Here is a 21878-nt window from a genome sequence, read left to right on the forward strand (position 1 = left end):
TTTACCGATTCTTGTTTCTATTTCTCCTTTTTAATAAAGAAAAATAGAATTGCATGACCCTACCGATGCAAAAATGATGAAACAGAAAAAAAACAAGCTTGTTTTTAGTATTTCGAAATTTCTAAATAGTGATCGAATGCTTAGATTTCTTCATAAAGTTAAAAACAAAAAACGGAAACGTTACTAAAAACCCTCGGTATCCAGTATTTCTGGTTCCATGAGATGCATCACAAAGCAAAACAAACTCAATTGAACAGTCTTCACCAGCTTTGAAAGTTGACATAATTCTTTCTTCTAAATAACATAACTCATACATACAAAGCAATTGAAGAACAACACTATTTTCTTATTAAAAAAAAAAAGAATACTATTTTTGGACCTTGTAAAGTTTATACAGTTTGACCTATTGCTAGATATACATATATGTACTAAAGAATATCGGCTGTAATACATCAATAAATTCCTCCTTGAGACACAGAGGGATTACATCCGATCTGCTAATTGAGGGAATTGTTCCAGAAGCCAAGTTACACCTTTAATGGCTGTCTGCATTGTAAGAAAATGGACTACATTATGACAAGCATAAAATCTCAGCAAGTAGCTTCTAAACGGGGGGAAAAGAAAAATCTGATTTTATCCATCCCATTTCCCATCCAATGAATATTTGTACTGTGAATTATCCAGATCCATGTGATGTAAAAGTTGAGTGAGGTAGCAACTAGAGCTTCAGGCGCAGCCGCGCAGATGATTACAATAAGCAAAAAAAAAAAAAAACTACTTCAAATTTATGTTTTATCTACTCACAAAATTGCAGACCAAGATAAAATGGAGCAGAAGAGAATTGATCAAATCAAAGTAAAACACGAACACAGATTGTTACATGCGGTTTGTCTATTTTTTGCATTTGAAATTCTAGAGGGGTCATCTGATAGAAGGAATTATATGGGACCATGGCATTAGACATTACTCTAGTCTATTTGGCTTTAGATGAAAGAGGCATTAGCAAGATGAAAATTTCAAGAAACTGACGGATATCTTTGGATATTTCCCATGAGAATCAGAATGAACTCTAGTTAAACCATCTGAGATACAGAATCAATTGACAAAAACATTATAATCTTGGTAACTATAACTACTCTGTATCTTCAAAAATGAAATCTGTGGATATTTCCCATGATTTTGTGGCAGTTATGATGCTAATAATCGAAAACCATAAACAAACTCCCTTTACCAATTCATGAGGTTAAACACCCTTTCATATCAACCCCCCCACCCCCCCAACCGAGCTAAGGCTTGCTTCTATGACCGAGACAGCTGAACATCTCAAATACTATGGATCCTAAAACCTACTAAACATTGCACTTCAAGAGAAACAGGCCATTACTTCCGGTGACATAGTTGACAATTTCTGTTTATGACAAAAAGAGTTCACAAGGATCATACTCCAACAATATTTTGTCCCAATCATCCCAAAAAATATTAAAGAAATCATTCTCAAAGTCTTAAATATTAAATTGGCTTCCTTAAAGATAATAACAATCTACCAAATATGACTATAGTAAAGAAAGCGAACATTACATACCAAAGCCATCTCCCCTGGCTTGATTGCAGGCTCAACACTATCTCGACCGTAGCTGTTAATTGAGACAAGGCCAGTAAAGAACTAAGTCAGTAGGCCATGTTAAAGCTTCATTCTTGTGAGCTCAACACTGTCCCCTGCAACTAAGTCTAAGTTACTTCCTCCCAACGAGGTAAGGAAGAAAAGAGAATATTACTTACATTATTTGTCTATTGCCATCAGCAATAACCAAGCGATAAAAGCTGCATCCCTTGCTGAAAGGAAACTCTTTCCCTTTCCATTCTGTAGTTAATTCCAACAACTATCACTGCCAAGCTAGACATTCCAGATAAAAAGGGCAAAAAGAAATGCAGTAAAACTCAATGTAACATAGGAAAAACGCAAAAGAGATATCTTTGCCCTCTTCTTCTAATTTCAACTGTATCTTAAAAGATTTACGAAAAATACAGAAAAAAATTTGCTACCTAAATGCCAAAGGACGCCCACTGCTGATGAGTCTTCGGTGGATATATCGTCGATAACAAACTGTAGATCCTTGCTGATGGAATCGTTGAACTTTTTGAAAAAAAGTAGAATGTCCTGCATCAATTGGACACAAAATTGGATAAACATACGAGAAACACATGTGCCGCAGCCATGACCGTGAGATTAAATTATGGAGCAGGGGAATTGAAAAAGGCGTAAGTACCTCGCGACCGACGAAAGGACGAGAGAAGATAAGGTCCTCATAAACACAGTTGTCAGCAATGAGGTGGTGGACGGAGGTGAGGTCACGGCGGTTGATTCCGCCGTAGAAGTCCCTCACGACATCAGAAGCAGATCGGAGTGCGTCAAGAGGAGCATTGGTGGTCGGAGATGAAACGGCGACAAGCGGATTATCTGAAGAAGAAGAGCAGAGACGAAGCGAGGAATACGGTGTTCTCGTAGGTATTCGAGAAGCAGTAAAAAAAGAGCATGGAGGAGCAGAAATCTTAGGGTTTAAAAAAATGGCAGCGGATTTGGATGGAGGAGATAAGACGGAGTTCATCGCCGCCGAAATCAAATCAAATCCAATCTCCTCACCTCAAAATGCTTCCACTCATCGATTCCCCAAAACTTGTAATGTGGTTCATTCAATTCAATTCTCATTTCTTTTTCGGCTTTCGGCTTCTATGGATAATTTATGGATTAAAATATAATTGGTTCTGACTTCTGAGACATTTTTGGTCCAAAGCAATTATTTTTATTTACATGTTAATGAACTTGTGTTTTTAGTTTGACTCATTGTTTTGCTATCTACTTGTAGAGTTGTGAATTTTTTGCTAGTGTACAGATATTGGTGAGGTTTAACTAAATTCTAGAGGATCAAAATTGGAATGTTTAAAATCATATAGAGACAAACCGAAACTTCACTCAAAATACTAAATTAATTGAAACTAATAGCTGTCGATTATAAGAACCAAATGGAACAAAAAGTAAAGTTAATTGAAGTCTTACTTGATGTTTATTTCTAGATCAGCAGAGAATGACAACTTGTTTGAATTGAGCACTGTTTATAATACTAACCCTAATCACCATGATTATTTGTCATAGTTAGATTTAAGATCTTCTCAACATGGTATGCATCAGTTCTGCTCTATTACAACAATTTTGTAAGCTTTAGGAGAGTAATTACTCAAACTGAAATGATTTGATTGCAACAATCTTATAAATTTAGGAGGGTAAAATATTCAAATCGAAAGTTTGAAGTTTGAAGTTTGAAGTTGGAAGGTAAAAACACTAGTTTGCAATTTCTATAACACACCATTCTACAACATTTTTGCATGAAAGGGACAAATTGTAACAAAAACTAAAACTTTTATACACAAGATTAAAAAAGATGAATAATAAGAGCTAGAAAACACCTGAATGCCCTCACAAAGGAGTACTCACCACTAAATATGTTTATATTTACTTGTCAAGCTTCAACGAAAATGGTTTTATCTATAGAAGTTGACACAGCCAAACTTCTTCACGTATCAGTCGGAGCCTTTGGAGTAATGTTATTATACACATCACAGGATCCTAACCTTGCAAATCTTCCAACTATGGACGATCTGGAGGGGTAATAAGTGCCTCCCTGCTCTCTTCATCGACTTTCTGAGACACAACCGGTTTCTTCCCAGGATATAGCACGTAATGTTGAAGCATGAAAAGAAGATCAAAGAATATACTTATCTGCAAATATGTGAAATAACAACAAGGCATCATAAATATCAGGCAAATCATTTAACTTTGATGGATTCATGATATCAAGTAACAGAACTTTCCCTACTAATTTTCCAACGTTTAGAAATGGTCTCAAGTACATTGTTAAACAAAATTTCAGGCTCGATGAATCTATCGTTATCCACATTTTCGAGTCAACAAAAAATTTGGACAAATTAGAGTAAGCAGTAATATGATAGATGTTCAAAGTCCACGAAAAAGAAGAAACAGTAAGCATTCTTTCATTAAACCTTTATCATAGAACTAAAAGAAGAATTCATACCAAAGAGAGCAATGTCTTGCCAATGTTGCCATAAAAGTTTACCCACGAATCTGGAAGGAAATAAAAGTTCAATTTATATAATGCAGGCCAAAAAAATTTTATACGCTACAGTCAAATTGGAAAGGACAGGGATAGCATACTTTGATCTACGGACTGCACTGCCATCTGTGCATAATTTGCCACCCCTCCCAGAAAGTCGAGTAGTATATTGCCAATGCTGAATCCATCGGTGCTCTTCCGCAAAAAGTTCATGATTGCCTTTGTAATGCGTTATTATAGTTAATAAGCATCAAAATGTAGCAAATTTCCATTACAATTTCAACTGAAATAATACAATTACTTGAACAAAAGATAACAGGTCCAGGCGAGATAATTTATTTATCCCATTTATGTAAAATAACATGTTTATAATCAAGTAAAAGCTGACTTTCTACCATTAATCTATTGCACTAATTTCCATTTTCTGCTTTGAACAGACCCAAAAATGGTTAACAGTCACAAAGGGGCAAAGCCAATGCCTTGGATGGAATAATCAACATAATTTGGTCATATGGATCTTGGTGCAGAAGTAGACTGATCATCAAGATCTCTTTTGATAATAGAATTTAAATAAGCAATAAATTCTCACCTGAGGTATGTATTTAATAGCCGTCATAAATACTTGAATTGAGCTGCCAAAATTAAGGATCTCAAGGTTAAAAGGCAATTTGGACTTGGGATGCTATACAATGAAGCCACAGATTGAACGACACAAAAAAAAAAAAAGGTAAGACTGGAACACTCAGTAATATTACCAATAACAAGATGAAAAGATGATCCTGAAATTAAGAAGAACTGTATACGGTAGTCGATACCCCAAATTCAGACAATTTAATGTGTTAACCCCACACTATTATGTTTCACATACTTGCAAAGAAACTAATAGGTTGTACAAATTGGGTGGGTGTTGGGGTGTTCAGAACTAAAAAAACCTGTCACATACTTCCAGGTCAAGTTATCATTTATGCTTTTTTTTTTTTTTGTGACTAGAAGAAACGATTTCAAAACATCAAAAGGTATATAATGTACGTGGGAGGATAAGACACTCCCAACAAAGACCTAAGGAAGTCACAAAGAGCTCTCTAATTGGCTTGAATAAGCTGCCTGTCAGTTAAATGCCTTAACCTGCAAGTTTGACAGATATTTAACTAACTCGCAATTTTTTTTTCAATACGCCCAGGATAGAGTTCAAAAAGATAGCCCCCAATTAGCTATCTCGCATCAAGTATGATCAAGTTGTGGAGTAGGTGGGGAAATGCTCGATCATTTCTTCATCCATAGTAAGTTGGCAGAAATTTCTTCGTGAGAAATTTATGCTAGCTTGATGTTGCCTCAAGGATATTAGGTTTCACTTCCTGAGGTTCTTTCTAGTAGATGGATAAATTGTAAGGCTAAAGTCCCATGCTTTCCTAGAAACCTATAGCTAAGGAAATGATGATCTCAGTTTCCATAGTTGTTGATGCAAAGGGCACCAATGTGGGAAGGGCACATGTCTTTTTGAGCTCTGTCTAGGATATTGATTTTTCCATCAAAAAAGAGTTTAAATGAAGAATCTCTATTTTTAGGGAGCTATTTTGCAGCAAAGAAATTCAATTTTACTCAAGTACTAAGACAAACACCAATCAGGTTTTTGAAATATTTGTGGTAGCTTTCCCCATCCTCCTCTCACACTCACACACTGGTTATGTTATTTCTCACTGCATAACTATCTATAACATGTATTTGCAATTTTCCACACTGCCCAACGTCTTCCTTCCTGAATAGGTATAAGTAACCCAGGCTTATCACTGTAGTACCAACATTATTATGGATTAAGTGGAGAAAAGAGACAACATAGAAGCCCCTTACTTGAATATGGAAATTAGCCAGAGCCAGGAATGGTTGGACAGACCAATGAAGAAACAAATTGCTGCAAAAAGCCATACGACAGTCACAATTGTCAAAGATATTTTGGAAACTATCTGAGTTCCACGCTGCAAAAGTAAAAATAATCCACATATGTTACTAAAACCATATTTAAATAACTCAGAGGGCAAATATAAATTTAGAGAAGAATCCCAAACTGCTTACATCATAGATTACAATTTGGAACAAGGTGATTGCCGTCAATAGAACAGCGTGTACTGAGAAAGCAACATCATTTGCAGCGACAGGTATCATCTGAGAGACCCATGAAAATCAACGACATCAGCAGAAATACAAAGGTGGAAGGATCCAAAAACCCAATATCTTTTTTGTATTTCTTGGCTGAAGAAAATTGACCCATTGAAGTTGAATGCCGACAGGCCACAGTTACTATACTAATAGGTAAAAAGAAACTATAAAAAGAATTACAGAATCAAACAAGTTCCAGATTGAGTTGGGAACACAATAATGTCGAAACACTTCCATCTAACGGGTGAACATGGTAAAAACGTATACACCACAAAATCACACTTAAATAGCTGGACATTGAGTTCAAACTTCTACCTCCAAATTCTTATTGGCATAAACATGTTTGTAATTTTTAATTCCAACAGAAAAAAGTTATTCTAAAGCGGCCATAAACACGAGATACATTAGCTGCAAGCAACAACTAATCCCAATCCCGACCCAAAACATGAAAGAACAAGAACACAAAAAGAAAAGTTCACATCCTAAAATTTGAACGAGAATACAAGATGGCAAAGCAAAGAAAGCAAAGTCAAGGGCATACCTGATCGTAACCATACTTCTCGAAGTACTGTTTCTGAACAGCGGAGCTGAAGTAAAGCGTGGCGTTGTATATCAAATACGTTGAGTGCTTGGTCAAATTTAACAGCACGAAATCGAGGTTCAGACCCACGACACTACACAAACACAAAATTCAATGACAAATGAAGAAGAAGAAGAGGCATCGAATAAAGGAATGAAAGGGAAATGAAACAAAAGGCGAGGGTACCTTTTTCTGCGGAAATTTAAGATGACCTGAGGGTAGAAACTGATGGACCAGGAAAGGAAGGCGAACCATCCCAGAGCTTCGTAGGTGATCTGAAGCGGAATCGAATTCCACGACGCCATTTCTCTCCGTTTCCTTGTTCAACCAGAATATCGTTGGAGCCTGAAAATCGTTTCGGTTACCGGCACCGGCGAATGAAGGAGATTTGCCCTTGTAATATTTTACTTGTTTGATACTCAACTTCTTTTCTCTGCCACAAACTTTGGTACTCCCACTTATAAATCATATAACTTTTCCGGATAAAAATTACTTATAAATCATATGAAATGAAATACATAATTTCATAAATTTATTTTACAAATTACTTTTTATATTTTATAAATTAAATAGTGTGGATATAATGTAAGGCGAAAAATTATAAGTATATAGTATACTAATGTTAGAGAGAGGAAATTGAATGGAGACGCGCAGAGGGTCACATTCATTGATAGAGGTGAAATATGATATTTTCTTTCAAATTTAATAAGCTGCACAAAAAATAAAAAATAAAAAAAATTCATAGGTTTGCGCACCTTATCCTTATTTTACTTTATTGTTTTTGGGCAATAAAATCAAACTGATTTTAATCAAGATATTTTTTTTCAACTGTTTTTTAAGGATAATATTTTTCAACTCACAACCATATTCTACAAGTCCCGAAAATAAAACATTTTTCAATGCACATGTCAAAGATTGATCATGCATGATATCCACAATCTAGTCTACATTCATTCAACTTTTCTGCCTTCATGTTGCAACATAACTTCAAATTCAGTTCCTATATTTTAAAAAGTGTAAAATAAAACTGAACTTTCAACTTCGTATTAGATAGATCAATGTCATTAACTTCATCAAATTCTATTAGTTTAATGCTATGTAGCATGTTGATTGTATGATTTAGAAATGGTGTGGTTATAACATATTGAATGAATGAATTCAATTGAGTTTAAAATTAACGTGGGTTTTAGGGTAAATTTTAAAATTTTTGGGAAGAGAAATTGGTGACCAAAATTGGGGTTTATTTAGGGCATATTTCCGAAAGCTTAGGAGTAGCTAATGGGTAAAGGACATTGGGTGAGTTTTAGGGCAAATTTTTTAAAAAGTAAATAGAAAAATAGAGAAGATGGGAAATCCAACTGAGCAAAACTTATTAGATTAATTTAAAAAATTTAATAACTTATTATTTTTTTTCTTTTTTGAACAATTTAAGAATATGAGATCACAAGGTTAATAATTTATTAGACACAATAGAATCTTTTTGTTTATGTATTTATCTCGTGCAGCAAATTTCAAACAAATTATAACTATATAATCTTTTAAATAGTACACAAGAAAAGAATGGAAAATACAAACAAAACGATGAAAAGCCCAATTCATTAAACGCAAAATACAAGCAAAGTTAAGAATACAAGCAAGTTTCAAATTTCAACAAATGGTCTGTAAACGCGAAATCTTCAAGACGAAGAAGACGCCATTGATCCAACTTAAAGCAGAATCGAAGCAAAGCACGACAGAGCCAACTGAGCAGAGACAAATTTGAGAAACCCTAGCGAAGAAATTCGAGCCCTTGCACTCGCAGCAGAGGATTTCTGAGAAGGGTTCGAGGAAGAATCGTCTTCGGTCAGGACCTTCACGATCATCCTCTGCCCTCTTTGGCAGTGCCCATTGGCGCCGCTGATGAAGTAGAAAGTCCCCGACCGCCCCAAATTGAACACCGTGTTGCCGGTGTTCGAGAAGAAGCTCGGCTGTGTGGAGTTGCACCTTTTGTATTCTTCTTCTGTTACTTCCATCACGGAATCCTTCTTGTACCGGAAACCTAATCCAACACAAACAAACAGAGATTTCGTTAGTGTAAAAGGGGATGGTGTTGTTGAGATCATCGGCACTTACGGACGGTGTCGCCGCCTCGGAACCTGTTTTCTGAGGCCCAATCGTTGTAGATTTTGCTGTCGTTGGCCGGCGGCACCACCCACCCCCGGGCGCCACCGACTTGGAACTCAAAGGAAGCCACGGCGGAGAAGGAGATGACCAGGAGGAGCAGAATGACGAAGGGATTCATGGAGTTTGAAGCCATGGGCGGAAGCTATGAGAAGGAATCGGAAATTTGAGAGAATGGAACTGTAAGTGATGACTTGAGGAGATTTATAGCGGCGAAAATGGGAGTTAGGGGAAGTTTAAACGTGGATAGAGATGGAGAAAGTGGGCAGTTTTTGTTTTTATTTTGTTCATCCATGGCACGATGGCTGCAATTTCGGGTAATGGGCAAAACGAATTGCTCTGGTTCTTCTTTCTGGTTTTGCTTTGATTTCTCACGAACTATTTTGCTTTCTGATTTTATTCGACACTTTCTGTAAAAATTTCCATGGTTTCTGGGCCAAAAGTCTTGGATCATCTCCTTATTCAGATTTATATTTGTTCTCAAATGAATATGTGGTAGATCGACTGATTGAAATAAGCAACCCATACAAAGAATTTAATGTTCATAATGGCACTTTATAAAGAAAAAGATAATGGCTAAATAACATTCATAATATAATACAGCTTCCAATTGTTAATCTTCAAGAACAGAGTTAAGATTCCAAAGACGCTCATGAACACTTGAGAACAGAAAGAGCTATTTTGGTGTGATTTCCACATCTCTTTCAACTACATTTGGTTCTTGATCAGTCTCATCATTTCCTGTTTTGTTTTTAAAAGATATTTGGTTTAGAAACCTCCCAATGGCACTCTGTGAGTGCGAAATTTTCCTTCTACTTGATCTGGTTCTATCATTCTTCTTGGCAAGATCTTCAAACACGGCATCGACAAGATTGCTGAACCGACGTTTGAATGTTGGATACCTCGAGATCGATCTGGTGATTCCTCGAAGCCTTCATGGTTGGAAAGAAAACAAACCTTGAATTGATTAACATTACCATGGATAATGAAGCAAGTTTTTGCAAGTACGTACCTTCGAGCCAACGCCTTGAGCTCGGCGATCTTGCATTTGGATTCAGGTGGGAAGCTGATGTCTGAATTTTTTAATCTGATGGGATCATCACCCAACAGAACTAATCTTGAGAGGTAGTCCTCTTCCTCAGTGAGATTTATTACTTTGATTTGCTCCTTGATTATCAGAAGAGGGTTCAGAAACCAATCAAATAACATGTCTTGTGGTCTGTTTGTGCTAGTAATCTCTGTAACGTTGTCACCTGAATCAACCGAAACCCGAAAAAATTTGAAAACTTTTCGTATGCTCAAAGTCACCAAATCAGGAGAGAGATGAAACTCACTCAGAATTAATCCGACTGAATCAGCTTTTGCTGAACGAAGGATCATTTGAAGAATACAGTAAGCAGGTAAGCCAATGATAAGAACTGTGGTGTCTTTCGATTTCGCAGCTTCAATATCTTCAAGCGTTATTAGTCCCTTGGAAACCATAATTTCCCCTTGCCGCTTACACTCCTTCGAAAGGCGATCGAGAAGCTACAGGGGAGGAGCCCAAAATTTTCTTTCAGTTATAGAACTTATGAGCTAAAGTAATACAATTTTCATAATGAACACAGAGTACCTCCAAAGGTTTCAGCTCAAGCATGAGATTCTTGTACAAATCTTTAAGAGATGGAAATCTTCTAACAGATTGTGATTCTTGTAACTTAGCCGGTGGTTGCGTATCCTTCTTCCGATAAATTGGTCTTTTGGAATTGAAAAAACGGGGAAATAATAATATTATGTCCAGGTGCACTTCTGCAGTTACAGAAATGGTTTTCTGAGGGTGAGAAAATACCTAGGAATGCAGGAGCCATTGGCCATGTCTAGGACGTCATTGGTGTATTCGTCGTAAATGGAGATTGATGCCAGAATATAGCAGAGCCCCAACCAAAAAGAGGATTCCTGCAATTGAAACAACAGAAGTTAATAACTGTTGCAGTGATTGAATCAAATGTAATGAGCCGAGAGAAGAGTGGCTGATTGGTTATGTTGGAACAAGTCATGCTCATGCTGGTCACTACATTAAGAAACGATGTCGAACCTGATAAACGATCACTCCTGCATAAGCACCAAGAAAAATGCTGGAGATAATAGAGCCCACAAATGCACCCACAACAGCTAATGGCCAGAGTAAGATAGCAAGCGCAGCAAATGGAACACATATTGTCTCCGAGAACGGGCCTTCACGGCTGATAAGATCGTGGAATAAACGACGCCACCCCTTGAACAGCATAAACGGACATTTATACAGGGCGATCAGTAAGATGACTGGTGTATCGATCACAGAACCAAGAATTCCAACTATGGAAGCTCCAAGGAAATCAAGCAATCTGCAGGAAACTAACAAGAAGGGTCAAGTTAAATGATGGATGCTTGTTACTTTTTGAGAAGAATGCGGCATACAGTAATTTAGAAAGCCTTATATACTCCAGAAGCAGCAGTATTGTTTGTCAATAGTTCATCAGATGGACATAACATAACAAGATGATCAGACATTTCAAATCGTGACTTTATCGCTGCTGTTATAAACAAATCGAGAATCTGAATCACAGTTACGAAAAGACAACGACGAACCTGATATCATAATATCCTCCATCTCCTTTTTGTAGCAGTTCTTCCGTAGCAGAGAAGAACGAATGCAAACAGACATCACAAAAATCCCCGACAACCAAGAAGGATCCTTTTATGGTACTCCAAGTTCCATCCTGAAATTCATTGTAGAAGAGAGATCAAATTGTAGCCAAAGGTAACAAAGAAACCAGAAACACAACAAGAAGAACAGTGTAAAAGAAAGCTAGTTTGAGCAAAGATACGTACATACATACAGTGGAATACTCTATCAGGCTTTTCTTCTCTAGCAGCATCAAATGTAGCCAATATTGGCGAAAGAAAGCCGTAGACCGCTCCTCCTATGGTGCTTACAAGAGCGCCAAATTCGGGCCACAAAACCAGTAGAACAGGCAGTACAAAAAGGCATAGAATGAACTTGAGGCCCCAACCAAGTTGTTCAGCTCTGCGAATAAGGGAACTATAATATCAGAAATATAATGTCCATTTTGACTATGGGAATGCAAAGCAAAGGTTTGAAGATAAGACCTTAGAATGCAGTAATATGTCCAGAGAGTTTGGATTGGCCAAAGAACCACTATTACAGTAGAATTTGCCATTGTCATGATAAGGCTTGTCAATGGGGAGAAAACCATACCTGAAACATTATGGCATTAGAATTGGGAGTCAGCTGTTGATAAGCCTCAATCATGTAATAATCATCTAAATCATATCACATACAGTTCAAAAGCAAATGGGTGAGTTTCATAGCATGAGAATAAGAACAAGAAATAGCAAAAAGAAGGAAGCAATTGAAGCTCGCCTTTGGTAATGCCGAGGAGAAAAAGCACAGTGAAGCCAGGCAGATCGCGGATGAAGTTCCACCAAGAAGGCAGAGCTCTATTTGGAGCTTCCATGTCTTCTCTCTTAGCCAACTCCTCAATCCCCACAGAAATCTCCAAATCCCTGCCCTCCATTGAAGAATGCCCAGAAACCTTCCCTTAAACCCAAACTACGATTCTTCCGCCATCGCAAGCATTTAAAGGAAAATAAACGGAAACGAAAGGGCAGCAGCAAAATGAAGAAGAAAGAAAGGAAGTCTCCAGCAGCATTGAACAGAATCCTCTGTTTCAGAAACCAAATCACGTGAAGCCCCATTGAAGAAGACCTAGTTTGGTGATGAGTGATTAGACATGGGTTTTAAGAGCAGAATTTCAGAAATATCCAGAACGACGATGGGAACCATCGAGGTCGACAGTGGCCATGGAAGCAACTGTTCAAGATCACGATCGAGCTGGAATGGAATCTGGAAGGGATCGCGAGCACGTAGCTACAGTGCAGTGGTTTTAGCAAGGGATCAAATCAATTCAATGCTAACAAGTGCTCACCGAATTAGCTGTTTGTTTTTCTAACAAGTAACAATTTGAATTCAAACATCCAAGTATAAATAAGCAGAAAGAAAACCCATCTTTGTGAATAGTTCAAACAGCTGAAAAAATAAAATCATTTACATTTCTGTAAACCCCATAACTATTGAGTTCAACAATATTGGTGGGTGTTGAATGCTTTGGTTTTAAATCTCATTTTTTGTTCTTCAATTTCCATAAAATAATAATCTTTTTCCTTTATTTTGCCATCAATTTCTAACAATGAATGACATGACGAGTTATAGAACTTAGTTAATGCAAAAATTAGGTGAGGACAGGGAATGAATAATAATTGTCTTTTAGTTTAAGAATCAAAATAGACTTCTTGAAGTTTACGTAATCAAATGAGATAAATCTTTAAGTTTAAGAATTAGAATGAGATTTAAATCAATATTATTAAGATATAGAGTTTATTTATTTATTTATTTTTTTGGATATCGTTAAGATGTAGAGTTAGTAATATGTTGTTGTAACAAGTGATATCAATTATACTTAGACTTAACTACATTAATAGAAATTTTAGATGCTAAAACGAGGAAATATTCAGAGATTCTCAAATACAGAACAAATATTGTAAGCTCTGGTTTTCTCTTAGCAATAGGGTCAATGTTTAGAGTTTTATCAACCCCTCACGATTTTTAAAGTCGACGGATTTAAGTGATATGTTGTGATAATAAGATTTTTTTGAGGGGACTCAAATATTTTTATTCAAGAGGATGATTGTTGATGTGGTGTAATAAGAAGTAGATGATATCGTATTAAAAATGACGTGGGGTTCTTCGATATTAAGAAAAAAATTCAAAATATAAAATCATTATGTGAACAAAGGGAGTTATGATACTCTCATAATACAGGAGTTTTTCTCCCATTCATGTAAGATATGCCAATGCTACATGTGCAATATGGCTTTATAGGGGTTGCACACGTGTCAAAAATGATTTGTCCACAATGCCACACATCGAAAGTTTTTCTAATACTACAAAGTACGTATCCTTTCTCTTCATATTTTGACACTTTATTAAGTAATGTATTATTTTATTTCATTAGTCCACACCAAATTTTAAATGATGTTGAGTTGGCAAACAATAAATGGGAGTAGTATAAAAAAATTATCATCCCACCACACCATCTAATATGTCAGCAAAATGTGACTGTTGTGGTATGCCACATTAGCTATTACATTATCTTGGATGCCATGTGTCAGACTCTAGTATGTCTATTTGCCCACGTCATCAAGCCATGTATGATTTCTGCATTCAACTTTCTTTTCATTTCGACTGTGATTCAAAAGTTGGATTCATCTTCTTGAGTTTTAAATTGTAGATATATACTTTGAAATACTAAAATTACAATATAAATATAGTTTGTTATTGTTCACACGAAATTTTCAGAGAAATTATATTTCGTGGAGTTGAACTTTTATATTTGTAGTATGTGTTGTATAATGGATTCAATCTCTAATATTTATCCTCTTATTCCTTCTGTCGAGGAGAGTGTTCAATTTTGTATGAATTACTTCAATTATGAAATTCTAAACTTTGAAAATGGATGAGGTCCCTATTTATAGAGGTTTCCATAGGTTTTGGTAAGTCATTGAGCTTGGATACTTTTGGACCAAGCCCAATTCTTTAAATGAATTTATTTAAATTTAAATATTAATTCACGTAAATTGGGTTTTGGGTAAAGTTTGTGAACCTAATCGATTCCAAACCTAATACTCATATAATCCAATTACATATTTTAATTGTCAAATTATCTTTAATTTTAATTTAGGGTTAATATATAATTAATCCCTAAATAAAATAAATAATGACATCACCGTTTATGCCAAAGCGAGCAGCTAAGCGGTAATTGGCATATACCTCCAACCATGAGGTTTCTTCAAATCATCCAAATATTTTACGTAGATGACAAATGAGTGCTGAGCCTAATCTGATTGACATATTTTATGGGCCTTTTATTGTCAGATGGTCTTGTAAATTGGGCTATTTTGCTTCTTCAGCCCTTTTTAGATAGTATTTAGGTGACAAGCTTAACTACTTTAATTATCTGACCTATTATATTAGTTTTGACTATTTAAAGGGTTGATTAAACAGTTTTTGAAATAATACAATTTCTACAAATTTCATATTACCCTCGTAGATTAATATCGTTTATTTAAATGGAGGCCTAAACAAATTCAAATGAGAATTTTATAGATACTACTCTCATTCATTGTCAGTCGTGTCATTCTCATTTTAAAATGACATGATCTCCAACAACATAAAATAATTATTTTTTTTCAAGAAAATACCATGGTGTTAACAAATGGAAAATTCTCCCTCAACCTTAATTCGAACAAAAACAAATATTAGTATTACACCAATAATGATTGGTATGGACTATCATTCTCTTTAAAATTTGAAAAACCTCAATTTTTTAGGTCTAACATCTATATAATTAAATCTTGCCAGTATGACAGAAAAATATATTTAGTGTCATCCCAATAAAATTAAAATAGATATCCAAGCTAGCAAGGATTAATAACAGATCTATTACGAAACATCCATGATGGAACAACAGCCATTCAGATTGGGCCGTAGAAACCAAGAAAAGATTACACCATCAATTAAATAATCAAATGCCAACCATTATACAAGAGAAGATTTTGTGGGGAATCAAACAAGAAGCAAATCCTGTGGGGATATTGCGTAAAATGGATCCTTGTTTAATTTCTTCTGCTTCCATTTTGCAATTTGAATCATTATTCATTATATATATATTTCTCTATTTTCTGTGTGTTCTTTGGGTTTTTATTACCCACGTGCTCTCTCTTTGCAAACTTCTTCAATTATGTTCAATGTTCATGTTTCAGAATCTTGTTTTGTTTTGTCAAATATTTTGTTCTCTCCCACATATATTCTTAGGTATCTGCAGATTTTTGTCTCTCTATTAATGGTTTAATTATTACTTCCTCTCAACCTTACACTCATTTGAGCTCCTTTATTATATTTATGTATATGTGTTAGTTAAACCTTTTGATGCTTAAAGAAAACCTAATTACGGTGTTGGTTGATTCAACGTTTTTTTCTTAAGTTGGTTGGTAGATTTTTGTAAAAATAGTACAAATTTTAGAAAAATAATGTTATGCTTTTTCACCCAACAACCCCTTCTTTTGTGATTAAGTATAGTTGATGTGGTTAGGATATATGTTGAGATATTTATAACTTATCCAATCCATCCGCTAAAGTTTTAGGTTTATTGGTGGTTTATTTATGTTTAATAGTATAGATCGTCCTTGAAGGTTCAAATCTCCACATGCACATGTATTGAGATTATGGAGTCAAATCGACATCGGAATGAATCGGACAATAGAAGAATTGAAGAAAGGATGAAAAATGATTTTGGGTGCTGTAGGAGCCAAGAGGGTCGAGAGGACAGCATCTCGACGCTACGACAATTGAAAAAGAAAAAAAAAAGCAGGTGCATATGTGTGCCTTGAGATGCCAAGGGTAGCGCCTCAACGCTACAGTGGTTTATAAAAAGAAAGTTCTTTTCGTTTTAGGTTTTAGGTCTCTTAATGTATGTTATTGCATACATCAAGGTCGGTCGTGAACAGCAATTGTTTGGCAAAGTTTCAGAGACGAAATAATATTATTGTGTCATTTACTGTGTTTTCCATATATTTCTCTTATTACGTGATTGATTTAGTTTTCGAACGGTAGAAGGAAAAATTATTATTGGTAAGTAATTTTCCAAACAACACGTTGAATTCAAGAATGAAAAAAAAAAAAAAAAAACCCTCTTGCCTTACCTTTCATCTCTATTTTCTCTCTAATTCCATATCTTCATCTATCTCTCTATCTTCCTTATTATTATGTTGGTGACATTTCTTTTTTTTTTCTCTCTCTCTCTCATATATGGACATATACACGAGCAATTTTAATTTATTACAAGCTCATGGATTCAATAAATTCTTACCCAATAACCACGCCCGCGGAATATATAGAAAACATTAAACTATATGTGTGTGTATATATATATCCCTCCATAAAGTTTTCCTACATGTAACTCTCTCATACTTAGTATGAAAACTATATTGAAACAAAAAAATATACATATTTAATGTTTATAATTAAAATAAATAAATATATAATGTAATTGAAGTTGTGTTTTCAAAAAAAAAAAAGAAAATATATATATATATATATATATATATATATAATGTAATGATTATTGTACCGTTGATAAAGAAATCATCATATTATTCAACATATTCCATTGAATATGTCTTTTTTTTTATTAAAAAAAGAATTGAAAACTGATAAACCATACTAAAAACTAAATAAGTTGTGATTATAGAGCTTTGCAGTTGTATTTTTAGAAAACTTGCATTTATTAATCTCAATATATAGTTCATATGCAAAGAAATTGTATTCTTTTTTATTACAACAACATGTGGGGGTGTCAACATGAACATAGCTTAGATTAATTATGATTAGCACGTACTTGTTCCCTTGAAGTTAGAGGTTCGAACTTCCATACTCCAAGTTGTTGTATTAAAAAAATATATGGGGTGTGAATTCGAACTTTGACTTTGGTCAAGAATATAATATCTTAATCAGTTAATCTATGTTTGAGTTATTGTGTGAATGACGTACTATGTGACATGGATTGGCATGATGTTGATGTGGAGTGACATGACACTATGATAACGGACACATAATTTAACCTAGTTAGCTAAAAAAAATTGTTTTTAAAATGTTATGTTGGGGGGTGTTGTCATGAAAAAGGGTGTTGAGGGTGAGGCAGTGGACAAGATTCCTGCCTCTCCACCAAAATTTATTTGATTGTTTTAGCTAAAAAGAATTGAAGAACAAGCAAGGAGAAGAACAATAATTGGCGATGATTAAGGCAATTTAGGGCATAATTTGGATGTTAATAATTATGGAGGATTTGGAAAGCTATTATTGCCCACAATCCCAACATATGGGACCTCAAATCCCATGCTCTTTTTAGCTCTTCAACCTTCTCCTTTTTGTCCTCAAACCTTAAACCAACTTTCTTTATTTCTCTCTCTCTCTTTTTTTTCCTTTCTTTTTTTCTAATGTTATCAAAATTTTCTTCATTATTACCCATCAAATCTCTCTCCATAAACAAGATAAATGCAACTCAACTTGTTTCTATAACTAGAATTTTGTTTATACTTGAAGGGTCATTCAATTAAGCTAATGATAATCCAAATTGATAAAAAATTTCTCTATCATTTTCAATGTAGATTTTTCACATTTATCATAATTGAATTGGAATGAGAAGTGATATTTAATATATACCCAAAATCAAACAAACCAAATATCTAAGATCCAATTACACAAACTCGCACAAATACATCATCCATTAAATCCGACGGTAGCTAGCAAAAAGAATACCTAAATTTAATAGAAAAATACTTACATGCTTATTGGTAAGCTCCTATTTTGTATTGACTAGCCTTGAAATTTTTTAGTAGAAAAAGTAGATGCTTCAAAAGAAGTTTTTTGTATTAAAAAAAATAAAGAATGGTAAAATTTTTAGTGGCGGTCAACAAGAATATAGATATTGACTAATCAACAAGTAAGTATGGTTGAACTTGATGCTAAAACACCAACCCAAATTACCTAAAATGAATCTCTAGAAGGGAGGGAAAAAAAACATTCTCCTTGCCAGCAAGTCAAATGGATGGGAGGTAATATTTTTTCATATTTAACCTCATGATGGCCACCTACCTTAAAAATTAGTAATTCTTGTATTTTCCGGCACCAAATATTATAGGTTCAGACAGTTAACCCGTGAGATTAGTCGAGGTACGCGTAAACTGGCCCGGACACTCCGAATTATATATATTCGTATTTTAACATGCAATATTACATCCAATGAAATCACAATTTCAAGGTTAAAAAAAAAGTCCTTTTTGTTAAGATATTTTCTTATATTAATTAAAAATAAAGAAATTCGATCAAAAATTTTTATGACTCCCTTTATATCACATCTAGACGTTTGTTAGTTAGACTATCTGTATGCAACCATAATCTTGTTAATTTGGCTCGACAATTACTTGATTTAGGAGAGATTTTGGTTTTAATTATGAAGAAAGCCATTAATTGTAGAAGCCAAATGAGTAGAAATTCAACTAACAATAAAAAATTAAAGGAAATGATTGGAATAATATTAATTAGGATTTGAAGGTTGCAAGTGAAGACATAGAAGTGGACTTGGTGATTATATTTAAAGGTGAAAGAAAGTGGAGTTTTTTTCTTTTCTTTTCTCAAATAAAGGTTGCCTCACATGGGTTGATACCCTTTAGTACATTAGCCAACCACCTTTAAAAATAAATGGGAAAAAAAATAGAGTTCTCACCTAACTGGTACCAATAACCCAACTCATATTTTTTTTAATACAATTTCTACTCTACTTTTTATATTTTACTCTTTTGTAGTCTCTTTTGTTTACTTCTAATCTTCACATTCTTGTACTTAAATTAAATATATAATTCACTTCTTAATGTTTTCAAAATTTCAACTCCTATCTCCATTTTTCTCCCACCTAGTCTTTTATTGTCGTTATATACATTAAAAATTCATTCTTCAAATAATTACTTGACATTGAATTATATTAAGTTAATTGAATAAGAATTATAACTTGTTTCATTTCATGAGTTGGGTGGTGCCCATACATAAAATAAAAAGAAAAAAAATCTACTCACTTTACGTAATTTGTCCTATATAATAACTTATCATCAACTTAAAATGAGTTATTAATTAAGATAGAAATGTTCTATGTTTTGTTGACAACTATTTATCTTAATAGTAATTTTTCCATTATTGTTATTTTAATGTTTGCAATAATGGTAAAAATACACAATTGAATAAATTTAATATATAAAGAATCAAATTGATTTTCAAACGATTAAAGACCAAATTAAAGTTGACATATTCATCATAGATAACACAAGCATATATTTAGCCTACATACTAATATATACTCAATTTAATCTCAAAAATAATTATTCACTTGGCTAATAATTAACAAAATGCATGCTAATGTGAGATTGAAAAGATGGTAACGTGACCATTGACGTACGATATATAGATGCATGTATATGAAAAAACTAGGTAGCATCATGTGTGTCAACTTTTTATATATATTCTGTTAATAGACATAAAAACTAACTATATACATTCAAATTAAAGAGTTGAAACGAAACAAATGAAATTACAACTAGAGACATGGTAAAAGTAAAACTTACCAGTACTCAGAGAAAAAAAAAAGTAAAATTTATCTCACTATATTTATTTTTCGTTTTTGATATCTGTGAGTGTCCTGATCAATTTAGGGGACGGACAACTATCTAACCTAACTACATTTAGTTGTCATAGGAACTTAATTCCTAGATAGGTGGCCATCCATCATAGAATGAATTAACCCATTTTCTTTAAAATTTAAAATGAGAAGTAATTATATCTAAAAGAATGCTAACGAACAGGAATGGTACACTAGAAACCTTATCCTCTCCTTTCTCCGATATTGAGGCTTTTGAGAGCCATTGTCTCTTCTTTTTCCCCCTCTTGTGTGCTATGCTCGATGTAACAAAGCTAAGTAAGGTAATTATATTGTATGTTCTCACTCGACAAAATCCCAAAATTCATGCTGTAAGAATAAGATAAGATAGGAAAAGAAAAGCCATGGAGTACCCCAAAGAACAGAAAAAGAGCTCAAAATTTCCTCCTTATGGAGCTCGCCAAACAAGCCCCAAAAAACGACAGCTCTCCCAAAACTTGTCCTAAAATATTATTAGGGCCCCTAATCTATGAGTGTTGGCAACCCTCTTTAAATAAAAAAAGGGAAAAAATTTGTAAACCCCAAGTCATTATATTTGGCCCGCCAATCAAGCAAGCGTGTTCCCAAGCACCCACCCCCATGTGCTGCTTTTGCTCTCCATGAAATCAGCTTTCCATACCCTCCACGTGTCACTTTCTCATTCGTCGTTCCCCCACCGCGCTCCCCTCTTAGTAAATTATCATTTCAGTCTCGATGGTCTGTGCTTCATTTCAAATTTTCTATAACAGACGTGAACAATTAGTTCTACTACCAGCTGACATTCGAAAATACTAATCAGATGATTAGTGAACTCTTCTTATATATCTTGTCCTGACCATCATTGAATTTTTAACGAATAAGGTAGAGAAATATAAAAGTAAATATTTCTTCTTTTCTAAAGAATAATGAACTTAAGTGGTGGTAAGCACCAAAATAGCTAAAGTACTAGTGCTCACGATCAGCCACCTAAATATTTTTCTAGGCTTTATAACTTTAGTTAAATTTTAAGGTACCCTTAATTACTATTACTAAATATTAATAATTGGTTGATTCTACTATACCAACTACATTATAGTTGGGGACGATGAGTAGGTTAAATTAGTTTGAATTTAATATACTTAATACATAAAACACTTGTCAAAGCGAGCATATCTCATACCTCAAATCAAGAAATTAATTATGAGTTCGATCATCCACCCTAGGTGTTGTACTAAAAAAAGAAATACATAAACTACCTAAAAGTGCTGAATACTGGCCACCATTGAATTTTATTTTGAATTCGTCTCCCTTATCTATAAAAAAAAAAATAAATAAATAATGGTAATCCTTACTTAGAAGCACCCATTTGAAAGACAATATTGAAAATTCTTTTAAATTATAGAGAGAATAAATTACATTTAAATAATAATAATAAAAAAGAAAAGGATGCTTTTTCAATAACTTTCTTTTTTTCTTTTTCCATTTGCAGCTTCCCTTTTGTCCGTACATGTCTTATCTCCCATTATATAACTCCCT

General features: G+C 34.2%; 4 protein-coding genes across 7 annotated transcripts; all 4 read right to left on the reverse strand.

Moving 5' to 3' along the window:
• Positions 1–325: 325 nt before the first annotated feature.
• LOC111006367 (uncharacterized) lies at positions 326–3182 on the reverse strand. Of its 3 annotated transcripts, none has more exons than XM_022278264.2 (5): positions 2268–3182; positions 2044–2158; positions 1780–1861; positions 1583–1634; positions 326–546 (listed from the first exon to the last, which is right to left on the reverse strand). In XM_022278264.2, the coding sequence occupies exons 1-5, from the start codon at positions 2604–2606 to the stop codon at positions 484–486; spliced, it is 651 nt and encodes a 216-aa protein (XP_022133956.1). In that variant the 5' UTR covers positions 2607–3182; the 3' UTR covers positions 326–483. The 3 variants fall into 3 exon arrangements, with proteins under 3 accessions (XP_022133956.1, XP_022133957.1, XP_022133958.1); XM_022278265.2 differs by lacking the exon at positions 326–546 and adding an exon at positions 553–724; XM_022278266.2 differs by lacking the exon at positions 326–546 and having other exon boundaries at positions 1590–1716.
• A 139-nt stretch (positions 3183–3321) lies between these two features.
• Positions 3322–7334, reverse strand: LOC111006366 (cystinosin homolog). Its single transcript, XM_022278263.2, has 8 exons — positions 7048–7334; positions 6823–6955; positions 6198–6287; positions 5976–6100; positions 4717–4759; positions 4229–4346; positions 4089–4138; positions 3322–3775 (listed from the first exon to the last, which is right to left on the reverse strand). Exons 1-8 carry the CDS (start codon positions 7164–7166, stop codon positions 3644–3646), a joined length of 810 nt encoding a protein of 269 aa, XP_022133955.1. The 5' UTR covers positions 7167–7334; the 3' UTR covers positions 3322–3643.
• A 1095-nt stretch (positions 7335–8429) lies between these two features.
• ENODL21 (early nodulin-like protein 21) lies at positions 8430–9477 on the reverse strand. The gene is made up of 2 exons (XM_022277748.2): positions 8974–9477; positions 8430–8899 (listed from the first exon to the last, which is right to left on the reverse strand). The coding sequence occupies exons 1-2, from the start codon at positions 9155–9157 to the stop codon at positions 8568–8570; spliced, it is 516 nt and encodes a 171-aa protein (XP_022133440.1). The 5' UTR covers positions 9158–9477; the 3' UTR covers positions 8430–8567.
• A 78-nt stretch (positions 9478–9555) lies between these two features.
• On the reverse strand, positions 9556–12645 carry LOC111006013 (putative membrane protein At3g27390). Of its 2 annotated transcripts, XM_088123320.1 has the most exons (10): positions 12425–12645; positions 12151–12259; positions 11872–12067; positions 11629–11759; positions 11096–11384; positions 10850–10956; positions 10634–10757; positions 10356–10548; positions 10034–10274; positions 9556–9953 (listed from the first exon to the last, which is right to left on the reverse strand). In XM_088123320.1, exons 1-10 carry the CDS (start codon positions 12576–12578, stop codon positions 9698–9700), a joined length of 1800 nt encoding a protein of 599 aa, XP_087979446.1. In that variant the 5' UTR covers positions 12579–12645; the 3' UTR covers positions 9556–9697. The 2 variants fall into 2 exon arrangements, with proteins under 2 accessions (XP_087979446.1, XP_087979445.1); XM_088123319.1 differs by having other exon boundaries at positions 10034–10548.
• Between the last annotated feature and the right edge of the window lie 9233 nt (positions 12646–21878).

Source organism: Momordica charantia, assembly GCF_013281855.1.
Source record: "Momordica charantia cultivar OHB3-1 chromosome 4 unlocalized genomic scaffold, Mcharantia_2.0 BLBB01000004.1, whole genome shotgun sequence".
NCBI lineage: Eukaryota > Viridiplantae > Streptophyta > Magnoliopsida > Cucurbitales > Cucurbitaceae > Momordica > Momordica charantia.

What these genes read in the sequence shown, in the direction of transcription:
- LOC111006367 (XM_022278264.2), bottom strand. Translation starts at nt 2,606, where the DNA reads ATGAACTCCGTCTTATCTCCTCCATCCAAATCCGCTGCCATTTTTTTA. An exon ending in GGGCGTCCTTTGGCATTTAG is followed by an intron (nt 1,862 to 2,043) that starts GTAGCAAATTTT and finishes AATTAACTACAG; the next exon opens with AATGGAAAGGGAAAGAGTTT. An exon ending in AGCCAGGGGAGATGGCTTTG is followed by an intron (nt 547 to 1,582) that starts GTATGTAATGTT and finishes CTTACAATGCAG; the next exon opens with ACAGCCATTAAAGGTGTAAC.
- LOC111006366 (XM_022278263.2), bottom strand. Translation starts at nt 7,166, where the DNA reads ATGGCGTCGTGGAATTCGATTCCGCTTCAGATCACCTACGAAGCTCTG. An exon ending in TTAAATTTCCGCAGAAAAAG is followed by an intron (nt 6,956 to 7,047) that starts GTACCCTCGCCT and finishes GTGTTTGTGTAG; the next exon opens with TGTCGTGGGTCTGAACCTCG. An exon ending in AGAAGTATGGTTACGATCAG is followed by an intron (nt 6,288 to 6,822) that starts GTATGCCCTTGA and finishes TGGGTCTCTCAG; the next exon opens with ATGATACCTGTCGCTGCAAA.
- ENODL21 (XM_022277748.2), bottom strand. Translation starts at nt 9,157, where the DNA reads ATGGCTTCAAACTCCATGAATCCCTTCGTCATTCTGCTCCTCCTGGTC. An exon ending in CCGAGGCGGCGACACCGTCC is followed by an intron (nt 8,900 to 8,973) that starts GTAAGTGCCGAT and finishes GTGTTGGATTAG; the next exon opens with GTTTCCGGTACAAGAAGGAT.
- LOC111006013 (XM_088123319.1), bottom strand. Translation starts at nt 12,578, where the DNA reads ATGGAGGGCAGGGATTTGGAGATTTCTGTGGGGATTGAGGAGTTGGCT. An exon ending in AATGGCTCCTGCATTCCTAG is followed by an intron (nt 10,758 to 10,849) that starts GTATTTTCTCAC and finishes CAATTCCAAAAG; the next exon opens with ACCAATTTATCGGAAGAAGG. An exon ending in CTCAAGGCGTTGGCTCGAAG is followed by an intron (nt 9,954 to 10,033) that starts GTACGTACTTGC and finishes CCAACCATGAAG; the next exon opens with GCTTCGAGGAATCACCAGAT.